General features: G+C 41.6%; 1 protein-coding gene across 2 annotated transcripts in view; it reads left to right on the forward strand.

The window, feature by feature from the left end:
* LOC106566044 (chemokine-like protein TAFA-2) overlaps nucleotides 1-22,099 on the forward strand; it is a 140,790-nt gene that overhangs the window by 84,952 nt on the left and 33,739 nt on the right. For both annotated transcript variants that reach the window (XR_001319791.2, XM_014133851.2), the window contains exon 2: nucleotides 1,888-2,000. Coding sequence is in view for 1 of the 2 variants with exons in the window: in XM_014133851.2 (XP_013989326.1) it covers nucleotides 1,889-2,000 (112 nt within the window). In the remaining variant the exon portion in view is untranslated. The remainder of the gene's footprint in view (nucleotides 1-1,887; nucleotides 2,001-22,099) is intronic.

The following is a 22,099-nucleotide window of genomic DNA, read 5'->3' on the forward strand; positions in this document are numbered from 1 at the left end:
GGGAATGAGTGAAAGACAGACGTCATTTATAAAGAGGGAAATGGGATAAGGGACAGTCAGACGTCATTTATAAAGAGGGAAACGGGGGAATAAGGGACAGTCAGACGTCATTTATAAAGAGGGAAACGGGGGAATAAGGGACAGTCAGACGTCATTTATAAAGAGGGACACGGGGGAATAAGGGACAGTCAGACGTCATTTATAAAGAGGGAAACGGGGGAATAAGGGACAGTCAGACGTCATTTATAAAGAGGGACACGGGGGAATAAGGGACAGTCAGACGTCATTTATAAAGAGGGAAACGGGGGAATAAGGGACAGTCAGACGTCATTTATAAAGAGGGAAACGGGGGAATAAGGGACAGTCAGACGTCATTTATAAAGAGGGACACGGGGGAATAAGGGACAGTCAGACGTCATTTATAAAGAGGGAAACGGGGGAATAAGGGACAGTCAGACGTCATTTATAAAGAGGGAAACGGGGGAATAAGGGACAGTCAGACGTCATTTATAAAGAGGGAAACGGGGGGAAAGGGACAGTCAAGCGTCATTTATAAAGAGGGAAACTGGGGAATAAGGGACAGTCAGACGTCATTTATAAAGAGGGAAACGGGGGAATAAGGGACAGTCAGACGTCATTTATAAAGAGGGACACGGGGGAATAAGGGACAGTCAGACGTCATTTATAAAGAGGGAAACGGGGGAATAAGGGACAGTCAGACGTCATTTATAAAGAGGGACACGGGGGAATAAGGGACAGTCAGACGTCATTTATAAAGAGGGAAACGGGGGAATAAGGAATAAGTCAGACGTCATTTATAAAGAGGGAAACGGGGGAATAAGGGACAGTCAGACGTCATTTATAAAGAGGGAAACGGGGGAATAAGGGACAGTCAGACGTCATTTATAAAGAGGGACACGGGGGAATAAGGGACAGTCAGACGTCATTTATAAAGAGGGAAACGGGGGAATAAGGGACAGTCAGACGTCATTTATAAAGAGGGAAACGGGGGAATAAGGGACAGTCAGACGTCATTTATAAAGAGGGAAACGGGGAGAAAGGGACAGTCAAGCGTCATTTATAAAGAGGGAAACTGGGGAATAAGGGACAGTCAGACGTCGTTTATAAAGAGGGAAACGGGGGGAAAGGGACAGTCAAGCGTCATTTATAAAGAGGGAAACTGGGGAATAAGGGACAGTCAGACATTCTATTTGTAGATCTTCTTGGACTATAGAGAAGTACAGTACTGGAGGTTGTGGTGGGTTTGTGGTTGCTGCAGCGTTCCTGTAGCTATGTTTTGGTAAGATAATACAACACAATTTTTGAAGAAATGAAAAGCACCTGTCTACTGTATGTTTACACGTGAATACTAACAAGTTATTTACCTAAGTCAGTTTACACTGAATCAATATGGGTGTGTTCGTCTCTGTGAAGAAAGCTATGCGAAACACGAATCCTTGCAGTCGATCAAACGGTAAACTGGAATTCACAGTGGTCATAAAATGTAAATGTAAATGTAATCAAATTAATATCCTGAATCTGTTATTCTGGTTTGTGGGAAGGAAGCCACATTGTACTGTATCAGCAGGATGGGACAGATGATGCTGATCACTAGTGCTCATAAGGGGTCCAACGCACAAAGCCAGTTGCTTTCTCCATGGTGATTCTGTCTTGCTGTCTCTGTGCAGGGCAGAGCTGACATGGAACCTACTCTTATTCAAATCAAATTGTATTTGTCACATGCGCCGAATACAACAGTGAAATGTGTGGAGTTGTACTGTAGTGCTGTATATTGAGTGTTGTCGCTACGCCACTCCTGTATGACACCCCAAAAATGCCCTAATGACTGATATGTGACTGACCAAGTTTTCCCCACCGTCTTTTCAGAATGCGGGAGAGAGACCTACGGAGCGTGTGCAGAAGGGTGCTGCTGCTGGCCGTTTGTCTCGTGTCTCTCTGGGGACAGCTGACCCTCGCTTCGTCACACAGAAGTCACATAGGTATGTCAACACAATTACAGTAGATACTGTATGCATCTCTATGGGCACGTCGAACACATCCTCATCATAATGACGTGTGTAATTACTGTCAGCAAATTGTGTAATAACTTAATCAATATGTGCAATAACGTAAACTGTTCAACTATTACGGGGTAAATGCAAAGCACCTACTATGTAACAACATGTTATAACACAGTACTTAATGTAAAATATTTCCTATACAGTATGATGGATTTGATTTACATGGCTTAACATATCTCTTCCACCAGGTCTTCAAAGCACTTGACATTGTATGGCTTTAGTAGCTTCCAACTAGTCGATGTCAGGCAGACATTTTGGGCCAGAAAGCTCACCACAACACATTGCTATCAGCTATCACAGTGAAGAGGTGAGGTTGTTTACAATGGTCAGGTGCTAGGATAATGTAGCCTACTGTAAAAGCAGTCATATGGATCAGTTTTTCGCTCCAACAGATCTCACTGTAAAAGCAGTCATATGGATCAGTTCTTCACTCCAACAGATCTCACTGTAAATAATGAATGGACACGTATTAGTTGTGTGACAGTGAAATGAGGAGAGGCTGATGTAGATAGGAATGTACGGTGCTCTGGGGTCACGTATTGATTTGGAGTTTTTTTGGCTTCGAACAAAAAGCCAATATAACAAATCAACAGACATTTGAAGCTTTAGGAGAACCGTTGTGAAGTTCAGAGTGATTTTAGTGATTGGGAGAGAGTGAGTGCTCCCCAGGGCGAAAAGGTAGAAACTGTGACATCACATTGAAATAATGAGGTCATAACGACAGCCGACTGGAGAGACATCTCTGCATTAGACAAAACAACAACACTGGAACAGCAACACTGTGATCACAGATTAAATGAAACCCCAGGCTACTAGAGACAGGGAAAAGACCTAAAGTTTCAAATGTTCTCATGATAAACTCACTTGAGTACATTATTAGTCTTCCAAAAATCTACTAGTATCCAAGCGCCTGTAGTATGGCCACAAGCCATGTTCGTTTCCATAGAGGTGGGTGCACCACTATGCGGAGTGAGTGTGATTGATTTTGAAGAGATGGCCAGACCACACAGCCACTCGACAGCCCTGGGAAGTGGACTAGTTGCCAGCCACTGGTCTCTGAGGGCAGGGCCAACACTGAGGTAATCACAAGGCAGGTTCCGCAGCTTCAGAGGTCAAGCCAAGGTCTGCCCAATAAACAAACCTCTTTAGCACCGCTGTTTATTGAGGTGGGGGCCTCGCCAGAGCAATTGAACCTTTCACCGTAACCTGACGAGAGCACAGCCGAGCACATTAATAAGACTGCAAGCCCCCAAAGCACCATCCACATTCATTAGTTATAGTCATGAGAGGGAGACGGGGGGGGGAGACAGAGAAACCAGTTTTTCTTTTTGCTGGTGTGATCTACAGTGTACAACTTAGATCCATGAAATCGCTAGATCAAAAGTGCGCCTGAATCACACACAACACATCAATCGTGTGGATATCTTTCAATGGCTTTATTTCATTCAAATAAAAAACATTACTACGAGCAGATCCATTTTTTATCTCATTTTGAAAACAGCAATCAGGCTCTCTCTGATTTGTTAGTCAGTCAGCAGCCGGATGGCCAGATGCTGAAATGCAGTGGAAAGTAAAGCGGGCGTGAAAAACACATTGGCCAAGCTGATTGTGTGATGCGGTGTGACAGCTCTGCTTTTCTGGAGATGAAATGCTCACACTCTGTTACATCTCACAGTGTAAGGGATTAAACCTTACTGCTCATATATGCTGTAAAACTCTGAATCCCAAAATGTATTCAAATTTTTTATTTATTTTGTTGGTTTATGTTGGGTTTAAGGTTTAACTAACATCACATGAGACTGTGCAGATATGCTTATGAGTTGAAATTGTGCAGTCATTCCCCCTCATTTGCATTCCAGCGCCATATTTGCATATTTGCTTATGGTGAATACTTTCTAAAACTGTGTAATGCACTCTAATGGATCATTCTCACACTGGTTCTTATGCTCCATGAGATTCTTGTTTTTATATGCAAATATGAATTAGCATTTTAGTCAAAAACATGTTTTTTTTATTTAACCAGGCAAGTACAGTTAAGAACAAATTCTTATTTACAATGACAGCCTACCCCAGCCAAACCCAGACGACGCTGGGCCAATTGTGCGCCTCCCTATGGGACTCCCAATCACAGCCGGAGGTGATTCAAACCAAGGACTGTAGTGACACCTATTGAACTGAGATACAGTGCCTTAGACTGCTGCGCCACCATTCTTTCATATCATGAGGAGACAGTTCCTTTACAAATCAGAATGGATATTTAAAACTGATCTTGGTTTGTTCATCATCACAACAGCATATCATGGTAGTTTGGATACTTATGTCTTATTTGAGATTTTCATTTTTGAATTTCTACAGTGAGCTACTGTCAGTCGCAGTGATATCACCTGACACCCAACCACACAGGTCTTGTGTGACCAATGAGTAATTAACGAGAATCTAACAACCATATAATGCGCACCATAGATGTTTCAATGAGAAAGGTCAGATCGACAGAGATGTCGACCAATCACAGGGTGCAGAGGTAATTCGTATGACTAGCATTATGTGAACCAGCCATGACTTGGCTGTCTAATCTCTTGTATGTTTAGAATAGAAACCAAATATTTAAGTCAGCCTACCGATATTTACTATTTTGTTCTGTGTTGAAACAACCCATAACCTGTTCCTGCCTTCAGCTTTTCCATTTTAATAATCAAATCACATTGACTCTGTACCGGTACCCCCTGTACAGTCATGGCCAAGAGTTTTGAGAATGACACAAATATTAATTTCCACAAAGTTTGCTGCCTCAGTGTCTTTAGATATTTTTGTCAGATGTTACTATGGAATACTGAAGTATAATTACAAGCATTTCATAAGTGTCAAAGGCTTTTATTGACAATTACATGAAGTTGATGCAGAGTCAATATTTGCAGTGTTGACCGTTCTTTTTCAAGAGCTTTGCAATCCACCCTGGCATGCTGTCAATTAACTTCTGGGCCATATCCTGACTGATGGCAGCCCATTCTTGCATAATCAATGCTTGGAGTTTGTCAGAATTTGTGGGTTTTTGTTTGTCCACCCGCCTCTTGAGGATTGACCACAATTCTCAATGGGATTAAGGTCTGGGAAGTTTCCAAAAATATTGATGTTTTGTTCCCTGAGCCACTTAGTTATCACTTTTGCCTTATGGCAAGGTGCTCCATCATGCTGGAAAAAAGGCATTTTTCATCACCAAACTGTTCCTGGATGGTTGGGAGAAGTTGCTCTCAGAGGATGTGTTGGTACCATTCTTTATTCATGGCTGTGTTCTTAGGCAACATTGTGAGTGAGCCCACTCCCTTGGCTGAGAAGTAACCTCACACATAAATGGTCTCAGGATGCCTTACTGTTGGCATGACACAGGACTGATGGTAGCGCTCACCTTTTTTCCAGATGCCCAAAACAATCGGAATAGGGATTCATCAGAGAAAATGACTTTACCCCAGTCCTCAGCAGTCCAATCCCTGTACCTTTTGCAGAATATCAGTCTGTCCCTGATGTTTTTCCTGGAGAGAAGTGGCTTCTTTGCTGCCCTTCTTGACACCAGGCCATCCTCCAAAAGTCTTCGCCTCACTGGGGCGTGCAGATGCACTCACACCTGCCTGCTGCCATTCCTGAGCAAGCTCTGTACTGGTGGTGCCCCGATCCCGCAGCTGAATCAACTTTAGGAGACGGTCCTGGCACTTGCTGGATTTTCATGGGCACCCTGAAGCCTTCTTCACAACAATTGAACCGCTCTCCTTGAAGTTCTTGATGATCCGATAAATGGTTGATTTAGGTGCAATCTTACTGGCAGCAATATCCTTGCCTGTGAAGCCCTTTTTGTGCAAAGCAATGATGACGGCACGTGTTTCCTTGCAGGTAATCATGGCTGACAGAGGAAGAACAATGATTCCAAGCACCACACTCCTTTTGAAGCTTCCAGTCTGTTATTCGAACTCAATCAGCATGACAGAGTGATCTCCACCCTTGTCCTCGTCAATACTCACACCTGTGTTAATGAGAGAATCACTGACATGATGTCAGCTGGTCCTTTTGTGGCAGGGCTGAAATGCAGTGGAAATGTTTTTTGGGGATTCAGTTCATTTGCATGGCAAAGAGAGACTTTGCAATTAATTGCAATTCATCTGATCACTCTTCATAATATTCTGGAGTATATGCAAATTGCCATCATACAAACTGAGGCAGCAGCCTTTGTGAAAATTAATATTTGTGTCATTCTCAAAACTTTTGGCCACGACTGTATATAGTCTCACTATTATTATTTTACTGATGCTCTTTAATTATTTGTTACTTTTATTTCTTATTTTTCTTAAAACTGCATTGTTGATTAAGGGCTTGTAATTAAGCATTTCACTGTAAGGTCTACACCTGTTGTATTCGGCGCATATGACAAATAAAATTTGATTTGAAATCAAACAGTCACTGTAATGCATTTCCTGCTTCCGTATCCCCCCTCTGAAAGATATAGTATACCGTCTTCTAACAGTGAGATAATGACATCAGACTGGTTCTGACTGGCTGACTGATGTCTGTACTCTGTACTCTGAATGCCATGTGTGTCTTTAGGGAGCCTTGGAGATTTGTAATGGTGTACATCAAGTAGCCTACAGCCAAAATAGGGCAGAGAGAACAGCATAGCTCTGGGACTAGTGCTGTCATTCTGCTGGGCAGCAGGCAGGCAGTGGCGGCAGAGCAGGTCATGGCCTCCCTAGGGACAGAGCTGAACGTGGTGTAGAAGACAGAGCGTGTGTGTGGCCCATGTCAATGTATCGGGATGAGGAGATAAAGATGAGGAAACGGAAATGATGGAGATGTGGGGCCTGTTTGAAATGCGCTGTTGGTGACAGACAGGGGAGGGGGTCAGGTCAGGTGGCTCTGTTTCCTAGTGGCAGACCATTGAGATTAGTCCTATGCTATAGACCTCTCTGAATGGCAGCTGGTTATATGAGCTGGGAGGATGTGAGGTTTGATGCAGTGTTTATCCATGAAGGACTGAGGTTCTGGAGGAAGACATTTGATATAGAAATACCATTTGTTTAAGAAGTGGATAGTAAACGCTTAGAGATTTGAATCTTTCATATGCAGACTGCAGTATGTTGTTGTTGTTCTTCTGTGCTTTGTGAGGTGTTTAGGAACGTTGCCACATTAGGTGAATTATTTATCGTGTAAAAGGTTGAGTCATAACAGAAAGACATATGAGTTGATTTGCTTGAAAGTTAACAATACCTTACAAGCATTGTTGGGTTAGTATGAATAACAACAACTATCACACAAGAGTGGTTACTACTGTAGTTATCAGGTCAAGAGTGGTTACTACTGTAGTTATCAGGTTAAGAGTGGTTACTACTGTAGTTCAGGTCAACAGTGGTTACTACGGTAGTTATCAGGTTAAGAGTGGTTACTACTGTAGTTATCAGGTCAAGAGTGGTTGCTACGGTAGTTATCAGGTTAAGAGTGGTTACTACTGTACTGTAGTTATCAGGTCAAGAGTAGTTACTACTGTAGTTATCAGGTTAAGAGTGGTTACTAAGGTAGTTATCAGGTCAAGAGTGGTTACCACTGTAGTTATCAGGTTAAGAGTGGTTATGACTGTAGTTATCAGGTTAAGAGTGGTTACTACTGTAGTTATCAGGTCAAGAGTGGTTACCACTGTAGTTATCAGGTTAAGAGTGGTTACGACTAGTTATCAGGTTAAGAGTGGTTACTACTGTAGTTATCAGGTCAAGAGTGGTTACTACTGTAGTTATCAGGTCAACAGTGGTTACTACGGTAGTTATCAGGTTAAGAGTGGTTACTACTGTAGTTATCAGGTCAAGAGTGGTTGCTACGGTAGTTATCAGGTTAAGAGTGGTTACTACGGTAGTTATCAGGTCAAGAGTGGTTGCTACGGTAGTTATCAGGTTAAGAGTGGTTACTACGGTAGTTATCAGGTCAAGAGTGGTTACCACTGTAGTTATCAGGTTAAGAGTGGTTACGACTGTAGTTATCAGGTTAAGAGTGGTTACTACTGTAGTTATCAGGTTGAGTGGTTACGACTGTAGTTATCAGGTCAACAGTGGTTACTACGGTAGTTATCAGGTTAAGAGTGGTTACTATGGTAGTTATCAGGTTAAGAGTGGTTACTACTATAGTTATCAGGTCAAGAGTGGTTACTACTATAGTTATCAGGACAAGAGTGGTTACTACTATAGTTATCAGGTTACGAGTGGTTACTACTGTAGTTATTAGGTTACGAGGTATTACTACTGTAGTTATCAGGTTAAGAGTGGTTACTACTGTAGTTATCAGGTCAAGAGTGGTTACTACTGTAGTTATCAGGTAAAGAGTGGTTACTACTGTAGTTATCAGGTTAAGAGTGATTACTACTGTAGTTATCAGGTCAACAGTGGTTACTACTGTAGTTATCAGGTTAAGAGTGGTTACTACTGTAGTTATCAGGTTAAGAGTGGTTACTACTGTAGTTATCAGGTCAAGAGTGGTTACTAATGTAGTTATCAGGTGAAGAGTGGTTACTACTGTAGTTATCAGGTTAAGAGTGGTTACTACTGTAGTTACCAGGTCAAGAGTGGTTACTACTGTAGTTCAGGTCAAGAGTGGTTACTAATGTAGTTATCAGGTGAAGAGTGGTTACTACTGTAGTTTTCAGTTTAAGAGTGGTTACTTCTGTAGTTATCAGGTCAAGAGTGGTTACTAATGTAGTTATTAGGTTAAGAGTGGTTACTAATGTAGTTATCAGGTGAAGAGTTGTTACTACTGTAGTTATCAGGTCAAGAGTGGTTACTACTGTAGTTATCAGGTCAAGAGTGGTTACTACTGTAGTTATCAGGTTAAGAGTGGTTACTACTGTAGTTATCAGGTTAAGAGTGGTTACTACTGTAGTTATCAGGTCAAGAGTGGTTACTATGGTAGTTATCAGGTTAAGAGTCGTTACTTCTGTAGTTGTCAGGTCAATAGTGGTTGAATTAGACAAGTCATTAGTTGAGTGTCTCTAAATGATCTCAAATGATCTTTCATTGTACTACTGAACCCCCTGCTGTGGCCCAGCGGTTCACACATCTCTGCAGTGATCACTCTCTCCTGTCCTTCTCCAATTAGAGTTCCAATAGAAAGCCATTATCCCACACCACATTGGAAGCTAGTTACCTACCTCTAACTACCCTGTAACTCAAAAGAAACCTGGTGGTTTTTAGATTTTGATAGAAATGAGGGACGGGGATGAGATCCTCGATCTTCGACTCGATGATAATGAATTTGCAGTGATGATGAATGCAATTAGCGGAGAAGTGCTAACAGCGTAGCAGTAATTGGTTCTACACTGAGAGCCTTGCCCTTACCTGGCAATTGGAACCCCTTTTAAGTTCAGTCAATTGTGTTGTTGTTAACTGGAAACGCTTGGTTGAGGCTGAGGATATCACCTTCCAAATTGGCCACCGTCCCATTCTTTTGCACTCGGATTTTAACACTCTCTGTTGAATTTCTAATGCCTTGAATAATTTAGAGCAATAAATATGCCAATGATGGGCATTATATACTATAAAGATTATATGGTGGTAATGTGTCAAAGTCAGGATTATGGTTCAGAACATGTTCCTCTTGGTTGTGTGTGATTAGCTCGTGATTGAGCTGAAATATTCAGCCCATGTAGTCTATATATGTAGGCCTATGTGCTATTTACAGGGAGCAGGTTTAGTACATGGGTAAAGATAATGATTTGTGTCAGTTCAATATATTTTTCAAATTTTCTCTTGGTGATTGAAAACATTTCTTCAAGTGCTCATTAAGATTATTATATTTCTACAGCGAGGGATATTAGCATTTTGGAGGAAGTATGCCATTGGCAGAAGACCATGGATATTTCTGTTATCCTTGACGTCATGATTCTAATCAAATGTGGTGAGTGATGATTGGTTCGCTTCATGGTGAGCTATAATTGGCTCATACCACTTCCTAGAATACATTTTATTTTCTAAGGCCTATTCAGTTTAAAGTAGAAGCTAATGGGGATCCAAATATATACACCATCGTACAACATATCTCTTCCATTCCCTCTGGGTAATATGTTTGTGGGCTCTTTATTGTGATTATGCTTTATTTCCCTCCCACAGCCGAGGCATAGCTTAGCATCTGACTGAATGTTTCAAATAGCTTAGCATCTGACTGAATGTTTCAAATAGCGTAGCATCTGACTGAATGTTTCAAATAGCTTAGCATCTGACTGAATGTTTCAAATAGCGTAGCATCTGACTGAATGTTTCAAATAGCTTAGCATCTGACTGCACGTTTCAAATAGCTTAGCATCTGACTGAATGTTTCAAATAGCGTAGCATCTGACTGAATGTTTCAAATAGCTTAGCATCTGACTGCATGTTTCAAATAGCTTAGCATCTGACTGAATGTTTCAAATAGCGTAGCATATGACTGAATGTTTCAAATAGCTTAGCATCTGACTGAATGTTTCAAATAGCTTAGCATCTGACTGAATGTTTCAAATAGCGTAGCATCTGACTGAATGTTTCAAATAGCCTACCATCGGAGTGTTTTGTCACAGTGCTATCCCAACATTGCTGACAATAAGTCAGGCAAGTTTAATGTCCTCTTCTAAACACTAATTCCCATGCTGTTATTACTGTTGCAGATTGACGGCCCCTGATCGTTAATTAAAGAAATGTGCTTTAATAACTGTCCTTTGAAGTGCAGTTAGATAATATAAATCCTTCCAGACATTTACCAGTGCTCATTCCCAGCCAAGCAACATTGAACAGGGTTTTCAGTGGGAGAACCCCACCCCAGCAGCAATCACAGAGCCATGGGTAGTCTCTTCTTCCACTCCTTTCTTTCCAGCCATGCAACGATGGAAATGTAAGCTTCTAAAATTCAGTCTATCAATCGCCTCTCCATCTCTCAGCTGTGCTCGATGTCTCCTTTACCCCCCGGCTTGCATCTCTCTGCTGGAATGAAGTACAGCACAGCACGGCACAGTGTCCACATCGAACCCATAAAAAACAACCAAGGCTGAGCAGCACGTTTTATGTGAATGGAGCATAAAATATAATGGGTGGGACTGCTGGAGAGATTCTGGAAATTGCTTTTTTTTAAAGGTCTCTTGACATTGTTCTGCAGTGTGGCCTATTAGGGAAAGGCACATATTGTGAGTTGAGAGAAAATTGTCAGGTCATATTCACCTTGACCTGGGGGTGACTATAGCAACTCAGCAGCTGGGCACTACAGGTTGGTTGGTGAATACTCAAATCTATTGTTCTCCAAGGCAATCCACTATTTAGAATGAGAACGGATATTACTGCAAATAGTATAGGTAATATTCCACCTTTGGTCATAAGTGGATTTCTAAACATATACAGTGCCTATGGAAAGTATTCAGACACCTTTACTTTTTCCAAATTTGTTAGGTTACAGTCTTATTCAAAAATGTATGAAATCGTATTTTCCCTAATCACTCGACACACAATAACCCATAATGACAAAGAAAAAACAGATTTTTATACATTTTTGCTAATTTATATTTAAAAAACTGAAATATCACATTTACCTAAGTACTGTATTCAGACCCTTTAATCTGTACTTTGTTGAAGCAATTTTTTCAGCAATTACAGCCTTGAGTCTTCTTAGGTATGACGCTACAAGCTTGGCAACACTTGTATTTGTTTCTCCCATTCTTCTATTCTTCTATGCAGATCCTCTCAAGTTCTGTCAGGTTGGATGGGGAGCGTCGCTGCACAGCTATTTTCAGGTATCTCCAGAGATGTTTGATTGGGTTCAAGTCCGGGCTCTGGCTGGGCCACTCAAGGACATTCAGAGACTTGTTCCGAAGCCACTCCTGCGTTGTCTTAGCTGTGTGCTTAGGGTCGCTGTCCTGTTGGAAGATGAATCTTCGCCGCAGTTTGAGGTCCTGAGCGCTCTGTAACAGGTTTTCATCAAGGATCTCTCTGTACTTTGCGCCATTCATCTTTGCCTCAATCCTGATTAGTCTCCCAGTCCTTGCCGCTGAAAAACATCCCCACAGCATGATGCTGCCACCACCATGCTTCACCGTAGTGATGGTGCCAGGTTTCCTCAAGATGTGACGCTTGGCATTCAGGCCAAAGAGTTCAATCTTGGTTTCATCAGACCAGAGAATCTTGTTTCTCATGGTCTGAGAATCTTTAGATGCCTTTTGGCAAACTGCAAGCAGGCTGTCATGTGGCTTTCATCTGGCCACTCTACCATAAAGGCCTGATTGGTGGAGTGCTACAGAGATGGTTGTCCTTCTGGAAGGTTCTCCCATCTCCACAAAGGAACTCTGTCAGAGTGAAAATCAGGTTTTTGGTCACATCCCAGACCATGGCCCTTCTCCCCCGATTGCGCAGTTTGGCCAGGCGGCTAGTTGTAGGAAGAGTCTTGGTGGTTACGAATTTCTTTAATTTAAGAATGATGGAGGCCACTGTGTTCTTGGGGACTTTCAATGCAGCAGATTTTTTTTAGTACCCTTCCCCAGATCTGTGCCTCGACACAATCCTGTCTCGGAGCTCTACGGACAATTCCTTCGACCTCATGGCTTGGTTTTTGCTCTGACATGCACTGTCAACTGTGGCACCTTATATAGACAGGTGTGTGCCTTTCCAAATCATGTTCTATCAATTGAATTTACCACAATGGACTCCAATCAAGTTGTAGAAACTTCTCAAGGATGATCAATGTTGTTCCATTGCTCAATTTTGAGTCTCATTGCAAAGGGTCTGAATACTTATGTAAAAACATTTTATTTTGCAAAAAAAATCTAAAAACCTGTTGTCTCTTTGTCATTATGGGGTAGTGTGTCTAGATTGCTGAGGACATTTTTTAAAAATAAATTTGAGAATAAGGCTGTAAAGTAACAAAATGTGGAAAAAGTCAAGGGGTCTGAATACTTTCCGAAGGCACTGTATATGCAGCCTGTTCAACTGATTATATCTACAGTAGCAAAACTCAGAGAGATAAAGACACCTCTCAGTATTCAAATCATGATTCCCTTATTGTAGCCGACTGGAGATAGAACTGGAAATATGTGCCACTCTCACGCGGCGAACAAGGGCCTTATCCCCCCTTTGTTGCTCCACAGCTCTGGGTGTCTGCTGACATTCTGGGTGTCTCCTGACATTCTGGATGTCTCCTGACATTCTGCCTGTCAATCAACCCCGAGAGTGGAGCGTTAGCACAATCGGTTTACACTCTGAGAGAGGAGTCTGCAACCCATTTAGAGGTGACATGACGGCTCTCTGACAGATAACGAGTATGTGTAGCGTGTGAGATGAGAGAATATAGAAATGAACAAGATTCACATGCTGCTACACTATACACTATGAACTCTCTCCTGCTATGGCCTCTTGGAGGGTTGTCACCACACTGCAGACGACAAGGGTGAGAAGGACAACTGAGGCCATTGCTGTTGGGGATATTTTGAGAGAAAGCGTATCTGTTTTATGGTAATGAACCAGAGAGGATTAATAATGGTTAATGATACAGTTTAACATGTTATATACAGATAATACGCTTTGGTGAATGGAACTACAATGCCAATGTGTGATAGAGTAGATTAGCCAAATAGCAAGTGTCTGTGCAATGCTGCAATGCAGACTCTAAACAAACCCTGGTAGAATGTGCATGTACTGCAGAATAGCTCTTTATGTTAACACAATAACGCATAGCGGTGTGTTCTGGAGTTCCCAGGTTTACACAGTAGTTATTGATTCTACCAAGGAAAAGGAGCTTCACAATCAGAAACACCTCTACTCATCAACACAGTGGATTTCGAGGCATACGATGCTCTCTGAGCCAAAGTTGAATAATGTTCTCCTCCAGTCCTGCATTTACAACGACTGTCAAGAGTCTGGCTTGTGACTGAGGGTGTCAAGATACAGTTGATGTTGTAGTGATGGTCAAGTAAGGCGTACTCATCTGTCTGAAGTCCATAGTTTATGGCTTATGTATAGTATCATATTATGTCCTCTATATTTGCTCCTTGTTGCTTTAAGAGCACCTTATAGAGCACCTTATATTTCTCAGTAGGCCTTATGCTAACTATAGTTTAGTACTATACCTGTGCAACAAAACAAAACCATGGGAAAACTGTGGAAGCCTGTATAAAGTCATCCAAACATTTGGTTTGGTTGACTTTTTACATTCTTCTATAGTTTTGTTTTGTTGCACAGGTAAAACTATTGAAAAGCGTCAGTTAGGCCTACTGCAAAAGTATACTCAGAGACACTTTGGCATCTGTGGAGCTTTCTCTAGCCTGTCTCTGTGATGTGGGCTTATTTCCTGGGCACAACCAAGTGTGATTGTCGAGCTCAGCAGGTTTACAGCAGGAGAGATATGAGTCAATCTCTTCAGAATACCGTAAGCCAATTAAGCATAAGTCTTCTGAGACGTACTCCCATTGCTCAGGAAGCTTGAGGGATGAATGTCTCAGGGAACCAATATTTCTATGCCTGCTTTAAATGCTATAACATGATAGAGGTGGAAAAAAACTATCTCCACTATCTCTTTTTCATATACCTCTTTCACCTAGTCCATACATCTCTCCCTCCTCGCTCTGTCCTCTCTTTGTTTCTCTTTTTGCAAATGTTTAACTGCCGTTATGAGGACCTTAGGATTGATCCCAGGTATTACATCACTGCTTAGACTTTTGACAATACAAAATGTAGCAGACAGACAGTCATATACTCAGCATTTTGTGGCTGTACTGTACAGTACCATCTCTCCTTAGTCTTAAATGCTTCATGAGCAGCTTGAGCATAAAATCTAGTCATCATTTATTCATGGTGTTTCTATTGTCTACCTGTTTTGCTGGCTGCTGTGGTCTGGGCCCACACTGGCCTGTGACTCTGTTGACAGTGTTGTGATTTAGCATCCCTATTCCGTGGGTTGAAAAGGGAGAGCAGCACAAACAGGAAATGCGGTTAAGGACATTTTGTTTTCTTCCTTTTCTGGTTAAAAAAAGGAGTCAGTGAAGCTAAACCAGAGGCTTGGTTCCGTTTGTGCCTCAGTGGACAGAGAAGTTAGTTTCCTGTCTGTCAGGAAGATGCAAACACAGACTATTGCTGTCAACAACACGGTCAGGAAACAACGTTTACATTTGTGACATTAATTCAACTTGAACATTTTAGATCAGCCTACTAACTCAGCCTCCCTGATAGTGTGACCCAGCCTGGGTCCTGTCGTGCGAGTGTGTTTGAGCTCTGTTCCTGCGCAGCCCAGATGGTCAGCTTGGTTCTCTCATTAGTTCATACCCGTTTCATAAGTGACTGGCTGTAAATTGCTGTGGCGGTGACTAGGTAATTGGGTTCTATCTATCTATCTATCTATCTATCTATCTATCTATCTATCTATCTATCTATCTATCTATCTATCTATCTATCTATCTATCTATCTATCTATCTATCTATCTATCTATCTATCTATCTATCTATCTATCTATCTATCTATCTATCTATCTATCTATCTATCTATCTATCTATCTATCTATCTATCTATCTATCTATCTATCTATCTATAATCTATCTATCTATCTTTTCCTATCTATCTATCTATCTATCTATCTATCTATCTATCTATCTATCTATCTATCCAAAAAGCTTTTAATGCCCTCAGCAGTGTCTGTGAGTGAGTAATAATAACCATGAGGATGTGCTGGCTACAGTATTAGATCAAACTGTGCAAAACACAGTAGTCCTAACTGAATGTGTCTTGTTTGATCTTATACTGTAGCTTCTACAGTGCTCTAACCCTCTTTAACCTGGTTTCAGTTAAGCCTTTGTATATATTGACGATTTCTGCAGTAAAAAGCCAGTGGATGCTTTAAAAGCCTACAGGCATTTAAAACGCCCCTCTCTCATGTTGCCGTATTATAAGCCCTATGTCTGTGTCAGTGAGCCAATAGATATGATATACAGAACTGTGCTTAAAACAACCCTCAACGATTGCTGCACATTGACCAGAATGAGGTAGTTAGTTAGACTTCTCTTCAAGGTTGTTGCAGTGGTGAAGGCTGATGTGATGGCGGAACACGGTGTCCTCTCCTTCTCCTCCTTGTGCTAGACTGAACTGCTGAGTCTGATGCACACTGTCAGAAGGGTACAGTTAGAAGGCAGTCTTACTCTCTGTCTGAGGTGCATTTGAAGTAGATGACCGTTGAAGAACATTCCTTTAGAATGCTTTTGAACCCCTTAGTGTTGCAAAATTCCCAAGTTTTACAAAAGTCATGGTTGGAGGATACCAGATTTCCTGCTTATTGCCTCCTGATTCTGGGAATCTTCCAATCAAGCTTTCTGGGAACCTGAGAATTTTGAGAAAAGCTAGCAGAATTTTGCCACCTTAGAGCCCATTCTAGTAAGGGCCTGGGAAACAAGTCAGCTCTGGAGTTAATTTAGCCAGAGTAGGGAAAGGGGGATACCTAGTCAGTTGTACAACTGAAATGTATCTTCCGCATTTAACCCAACCCGAGTCAGAGAGGTTCGGGGGCTGCCATAATGGACACCCATGTCTTCGACCCCCGGTTAACAGTGGGTTATCTGCCTTGCTCAGGGGCAGAATGACAGATTATTACCTTGTCAGCTCGGGGATTCAATCCAGCAACTTTTCGGTTACTGGCCCAACACTCTAACCACTAAGCTACCTGCCGCCTACATACTGGACAGTCATTTATTCACCTCCTGATTGAAACTTGTTCACGGAGAGGAGGCATGGTAAATGGTTAGTACTATTCAAGATCGTTGAGACATCCCTATTCTAAACCCAACTCCTACCTTAACCCTAAACTTAACCATAACCCTTACCTAACCCTAACCCTTACCTTAACCATAAAATGTATACTTCAATTGGGTAGGGATGTCCCAAGGATCCCAGATAGCATGGACCCATGGTAAATGTTGACCAAAAGCAGATGTTTGCTTCGAAGGTTTCACTGAAGATTTTCCACAATCACCATAATTTTATGATGCGTGTGTGCCATTTTTCTGCGTTATTTTCACTTAGTATGACTGACAAGTTAAAAGGTACATTTCTTTTATCTAGGATGTTGTATGAACTGAAATTCTAATATTCACAGCGATGCAGTTTTCATTGCTATTTGGTTCAATGCGGAATTCTCTTTATTTTCTGCTGCGGCTTGACTTTCTCAACCTCTTTGTCAGTGTTTTGTATGCTGCACAAAACAAACGCCTGAGACACTTTCTGGAGAATACAGGGTGTATCAAGACAAGTGACTGCCACACTGCAATGCTAATTTCCCCCATGAACATATATCATAAATAAACTCACAGGAAATGTGGCTATTCTTTTCCATTTGTTTTTGTTTATTATTTGTCATCATGTTAGCAAACAATTGATGAAAAATATGACAGCAACTCAAAAAGAATATCTTTGAGCAGGGAAATTGAAAGGAGAGCACATCCATCAAATATTCCTTTTTTGTTTGAGGCTACATGCAGACTGACTATGCACAGTTTTATTTTTAAATGGCTCATAGGTCACATTTCTATTTTTCGATTTTAGACGTTTCCACCAATCATTCTCATACATTAATTGAAAACAAACATATTCCTGAGAAGAAAATAGCTTTCGACAAGTGTTAGTCTCCAAACCTTAAAATTGCCTTGTGTCTGGAATTGCTTGTCAACATAAATCCTTCAGCGTCATTTACATTTTGTTACAGCTGTTTGAATATATTACAGAACATTTTAATATTATTTTTTTTACCACAAAACTAGCCACACATACTATAATGTGCTGTTTTTTGTCTACTTTTTGTACAGGATGAATTTAATTAACAAGCGTTCAGCAATACAGTTTGCAGTTATTTATGACATAACATGTGTATGACAGTAAAGAACATTTGCAAACTACAGGTCCACTGGGTAGATTATTGTAAACAAATATATAAAATATAATTGTGTGTGTGCTATACTTGTCAGTTCAATAAGAAAATATTCCGAATTTATTGCAACAGAATTTATTAATTCAAGCTGTGCCTTTAAAAGCAAAGCTCCCCATGCCATAATACTATGAGACAATCTGAAAACATACTCGTTAGCTGCTTCTTGCCTCCACTAGATTTATCAGTGTTTCTCTCTTCTGTGACTCATCAAAGCTCTAAATAACTTCTGGATGCATGTTGGCACTTATCATTCAGGGATCAATTAATATGATTGCAGAGAGGAGCACTGTGCTTAAAGTGCTATTGATTGCCCGGAGGTCCGGACCTCACGCCAGTCCTCATTAGTCTCTCCTTCCTGCTGACGTGGGTGCTGGGGGATTCTAACTGATGACAATCCTAATATACATTGTTTAAGTGAAACGTATTGATCACAGGTGTTGGGAGCCATTTGGTCCAGCTGTCTGGACCAGCACAGCAGGGCAACACTGCAAGAGAAAGAGGAGAAGCTTCTATCTAGCTGGCACATTGAGACATTATCCTGACTATACTATTAATACTTTGCATCCTCTCCACTGATCTCAAAGAGATCCTAATGAGCCTGATGGTACACTATATATACAAAAGTATGTGGACACCACTTCAAATTATTATTATTATTATTATTATTATTAGAATATATACAGTACTAGTCAAAACTTTGGACACACCTACTCATTCCAGGGTTTCTATTTATTTTTACTATTTTCTATATTGTAGAATAATAGTGACATCAAAACTATGAAATAACACAAATGGAGTAATGTAGTAACCAAAAAAGTGTTAAACAAATCAAAATATATTTTATATTTGAGATTCTTCTAAGTAGCCATCCTTTGCCTTGATGACAGCTTCATGAGGTAGTCACCTGGAATGCATTTAAATTAACAGGTGTGCTTAAAAGTTCATTTGTGGAATTTCTTTCCTTCTTAATACGTTTGACCCAATCAGTTGTGTTGTGATAAGGTAGGGGTGGTACAGAACATAGCCTTATTTGGTAAAAGACCAAGTCCATATTATGGGAAGAACAGCTCAAATAAGCAAAGAGAAACGACAGCCCATCATTACTTTATTACATGAACATCAGTCAATCCGGAAAATTTCAAGAGCTTTCAAAGTTTCTTCAAGTGCAGTCGCAAAAACCATCAAGCACTATGATTAAACTGGCTCTCATGAAGACTGCCACAGGAAAGGGAGACCCAGAGTTACCTTCATTAGAGTTAACTGCACCTTAGATTGCAGCCCAAATAAATGCCTCACAGAGTTCAAGTCACAGAAACATCTCAACATCAACTGTTCAGAGGAGACTACATGAATCAGGCTTTGGTGGCCGAATTGCTGCAAAGAAACCACTACTAAAAGATACCAGTAATAAGAAGAGACTTGCTTGGGCCAAGAAACATAAGCAATGGACATTAGACCGGTGGAAATCTGTCCTTTGGTCTGATGAGTCAAATGTGCAATTTTTGGTTCCAACCGCCGTGTCTTTGTGAGACGCAGAGTAGGTGCACAGATGATCTCCGTGTGTGTGGTTCCCACCGTGAAGCATGGAGGAGGAGATGTGCCGGTGTGGGGGTGCTTTGCTGATGACACTGTCAGTGATTTATTCAGAATTCAAGGCACACTTAACCAGCATGGCTACAACAGCATTCTGCAGTGATACGCCATCCCATCTGTTTTGCGCTTAGTGGGACTATCATGACAATGACCCAAAACACACCTCCAGGCTGTGTAAGGGCTTTTTGACCAAGAAGGAGAGTGATGGAGTGCAGCATCAGATGACCTGGCCTCCACAATCCCCCGACCGCAACCCAATTGAGATGGTTTGGGATGAGTTGGACCACAGAGTGAAGGAAAAACAGCCAACATATGCTCAGCATGTGCTCAGCACTCCTTCAAGATTGTTGGAAAAGCATTCCAGGTGAAGCTGGTTGAGAGAATGCCAAGCGTGTGCAAAGTTGTCATCAATGCAAAGGGTGGCTACTTTTTTAATATATATTTTTTTGGTTTAACACTTTTGTTGGTTACTACATGATTCCATATGTGTTATTTCATAGTTTTGATGTCTTTACTATTATTCTACAATTTAGTAGAGAATGAAAAACCTTGAATGAGTAGGTGCGTCCAAACTTTCAACTGGTACTGTATATTTTTTGGAACCCTTGGAACCCTAATCTGGGGAATAGTTACAGAGGAAAAGAGGAGGGATGAATGAGCCAGTGGATTTGGCTATTTCAGCAACACCCGTTGCTGACAAAAATTGGCAGTAGAATGGCTTCACTGAAGAGCTCAGTGACATTCAATGTGGCACCGTCATAGAATGCCACCTTTCCAACAAGTCAGTTCATCAGATTTCTGCCCTGCTAGAGCTGCCCCGGTTAACTGTAAGTTCTGAAGTGGAAACATCTAGGAGCAACACCGGCTTTGCCGCGAAGTGGTGGGACACACAAGCTCACAGAATGGGACCACCGAGTGCTGAAGAGCGTAGCGCGTGAAAATTGTCTGTCCTCGGTTGCAACACTCACTACCGAGTTCCAAACTGCCTCTGGAAGCAACATCAGCACAACAGCTGTTCCTTGGGACCTTCATAAAATGGGTTTCCATGACCGAGCAGCCGCAAACAAGCCTAAGATCACCACCCCGGTTAACTGTATACCAAGTATACCAAGCGTAGGCTTGAATACCAAGCATAGGCTGGAGTGGTGTAAAACTTGCCGCCACCAGATCGGTGTGAAAGAACTTCACTAGCCTGCACAGAGCACTGACCTCAAACCCATAGAACACCTTTGGGATGAATTGGAACGCTGACTGTGAGCCAGGCCTAATCGCCCAACATCAGTACCGAACCTTACTAATGCTCTTGTGGCTGAATGGAAGCCGCAGTAATTTTCCAACATCTAAGTGGAAAGCCTTCCCAGAAGAGTGGAGGCTGTTATAGCAGCAAATGGGGAACCAACTCCACATTAATGCCCATGATTTTGGAAGGAGATGTTCAACGAGCAGGTGTACACATATTTTTGGTCATGTATACACTGTGCATTCGGAAAGTATACAGACCCCTTACCTTTTTCCACATTTTGTTATGTTACAGCCTTTTCTAAAATTGATAAAATAAATACAAATCTCATCAACCTACACACAATACACCATAATGACAAAGCGAAAACAGTTTTTTAGTTATTTTTGCAAATGTGTAAAAAAATATGTTTTTACAACTTATTTGGAGTCGACCTGTGGTAAATTCATTTGTTTGGACATGATTTGGGAAGGCACATGCCTGTCTATATAAGGTCCCACAGTTGACAGTGCATGTCAGAACAAAAACCAAGCCATGAGGTCAAAGAAATTGTCTGTAAAGCTCCGAGACAGGATTGTGTCGAGGCACAGATCTGGGGAAGGGTACCAGAAAATGTCCCCAGTGGCCTCCATCATTCTTAAATTGAAGAAGTTTGGAACCACCAAGACTGTTCCTAGACCTGGCCGCCCGGTCAACCTGAGCAATTGGGAGAGAAGGGCCTTGGTCAGGGAGGTGACCAAAAACCTGAATGTCACTCTGACAGAGCTCCAGAGTTCCTCTGTGGAGATGGGAGAACCTTCCAGAAGGACAACCATCTCTGCAGCTCTCCACCAATCAGGCCTTTATGGTAGAGTGGCAAGACAGAATCCACTCCTCTGTAAAAGACACATGACAGCCCACTTGGATGTTGCCAAAATGCACCTAAAGCTCTCTCAGACCATGAGAAAAAAAATTATCTGTCTGATGAAACTGAGATTGATCTCTTTGGCATGAATGCCAAGTGTCATATCTGGAGGAAACCTGGCACTATCCCTAATGTGAAGCATGGTGGTGGCAGCATCATGCTGTGGCAATGTTTTTCATTGGCAGGGACTGGGAGACTAATCAGGATCAAGGGAAAGATAAACAGAGCAAAGTACAGAGAAATCCTTGACGAAAACCTGCTCCAGAGCGCTCAGGACCTCAGACTGGGGCAAAGGTTCATCTTCCAACAGGACAGCGACCCTAAGAACACAGCCAAGACAATGCAGA

This window comes from Salmo salar, chromosome ssa12 (genome assembly GCF_905237065.1).
Source record: "Salmo salar chromosome ssa12, Ssal_v3.1, whole genome shotgun sequence".
NCBI classification, from domain to species: Eukaryota; Metazoa; Chordata; class Actinopteri; order Salmoniformes; family Salmonidae; genus Salmo; species Salmo salar.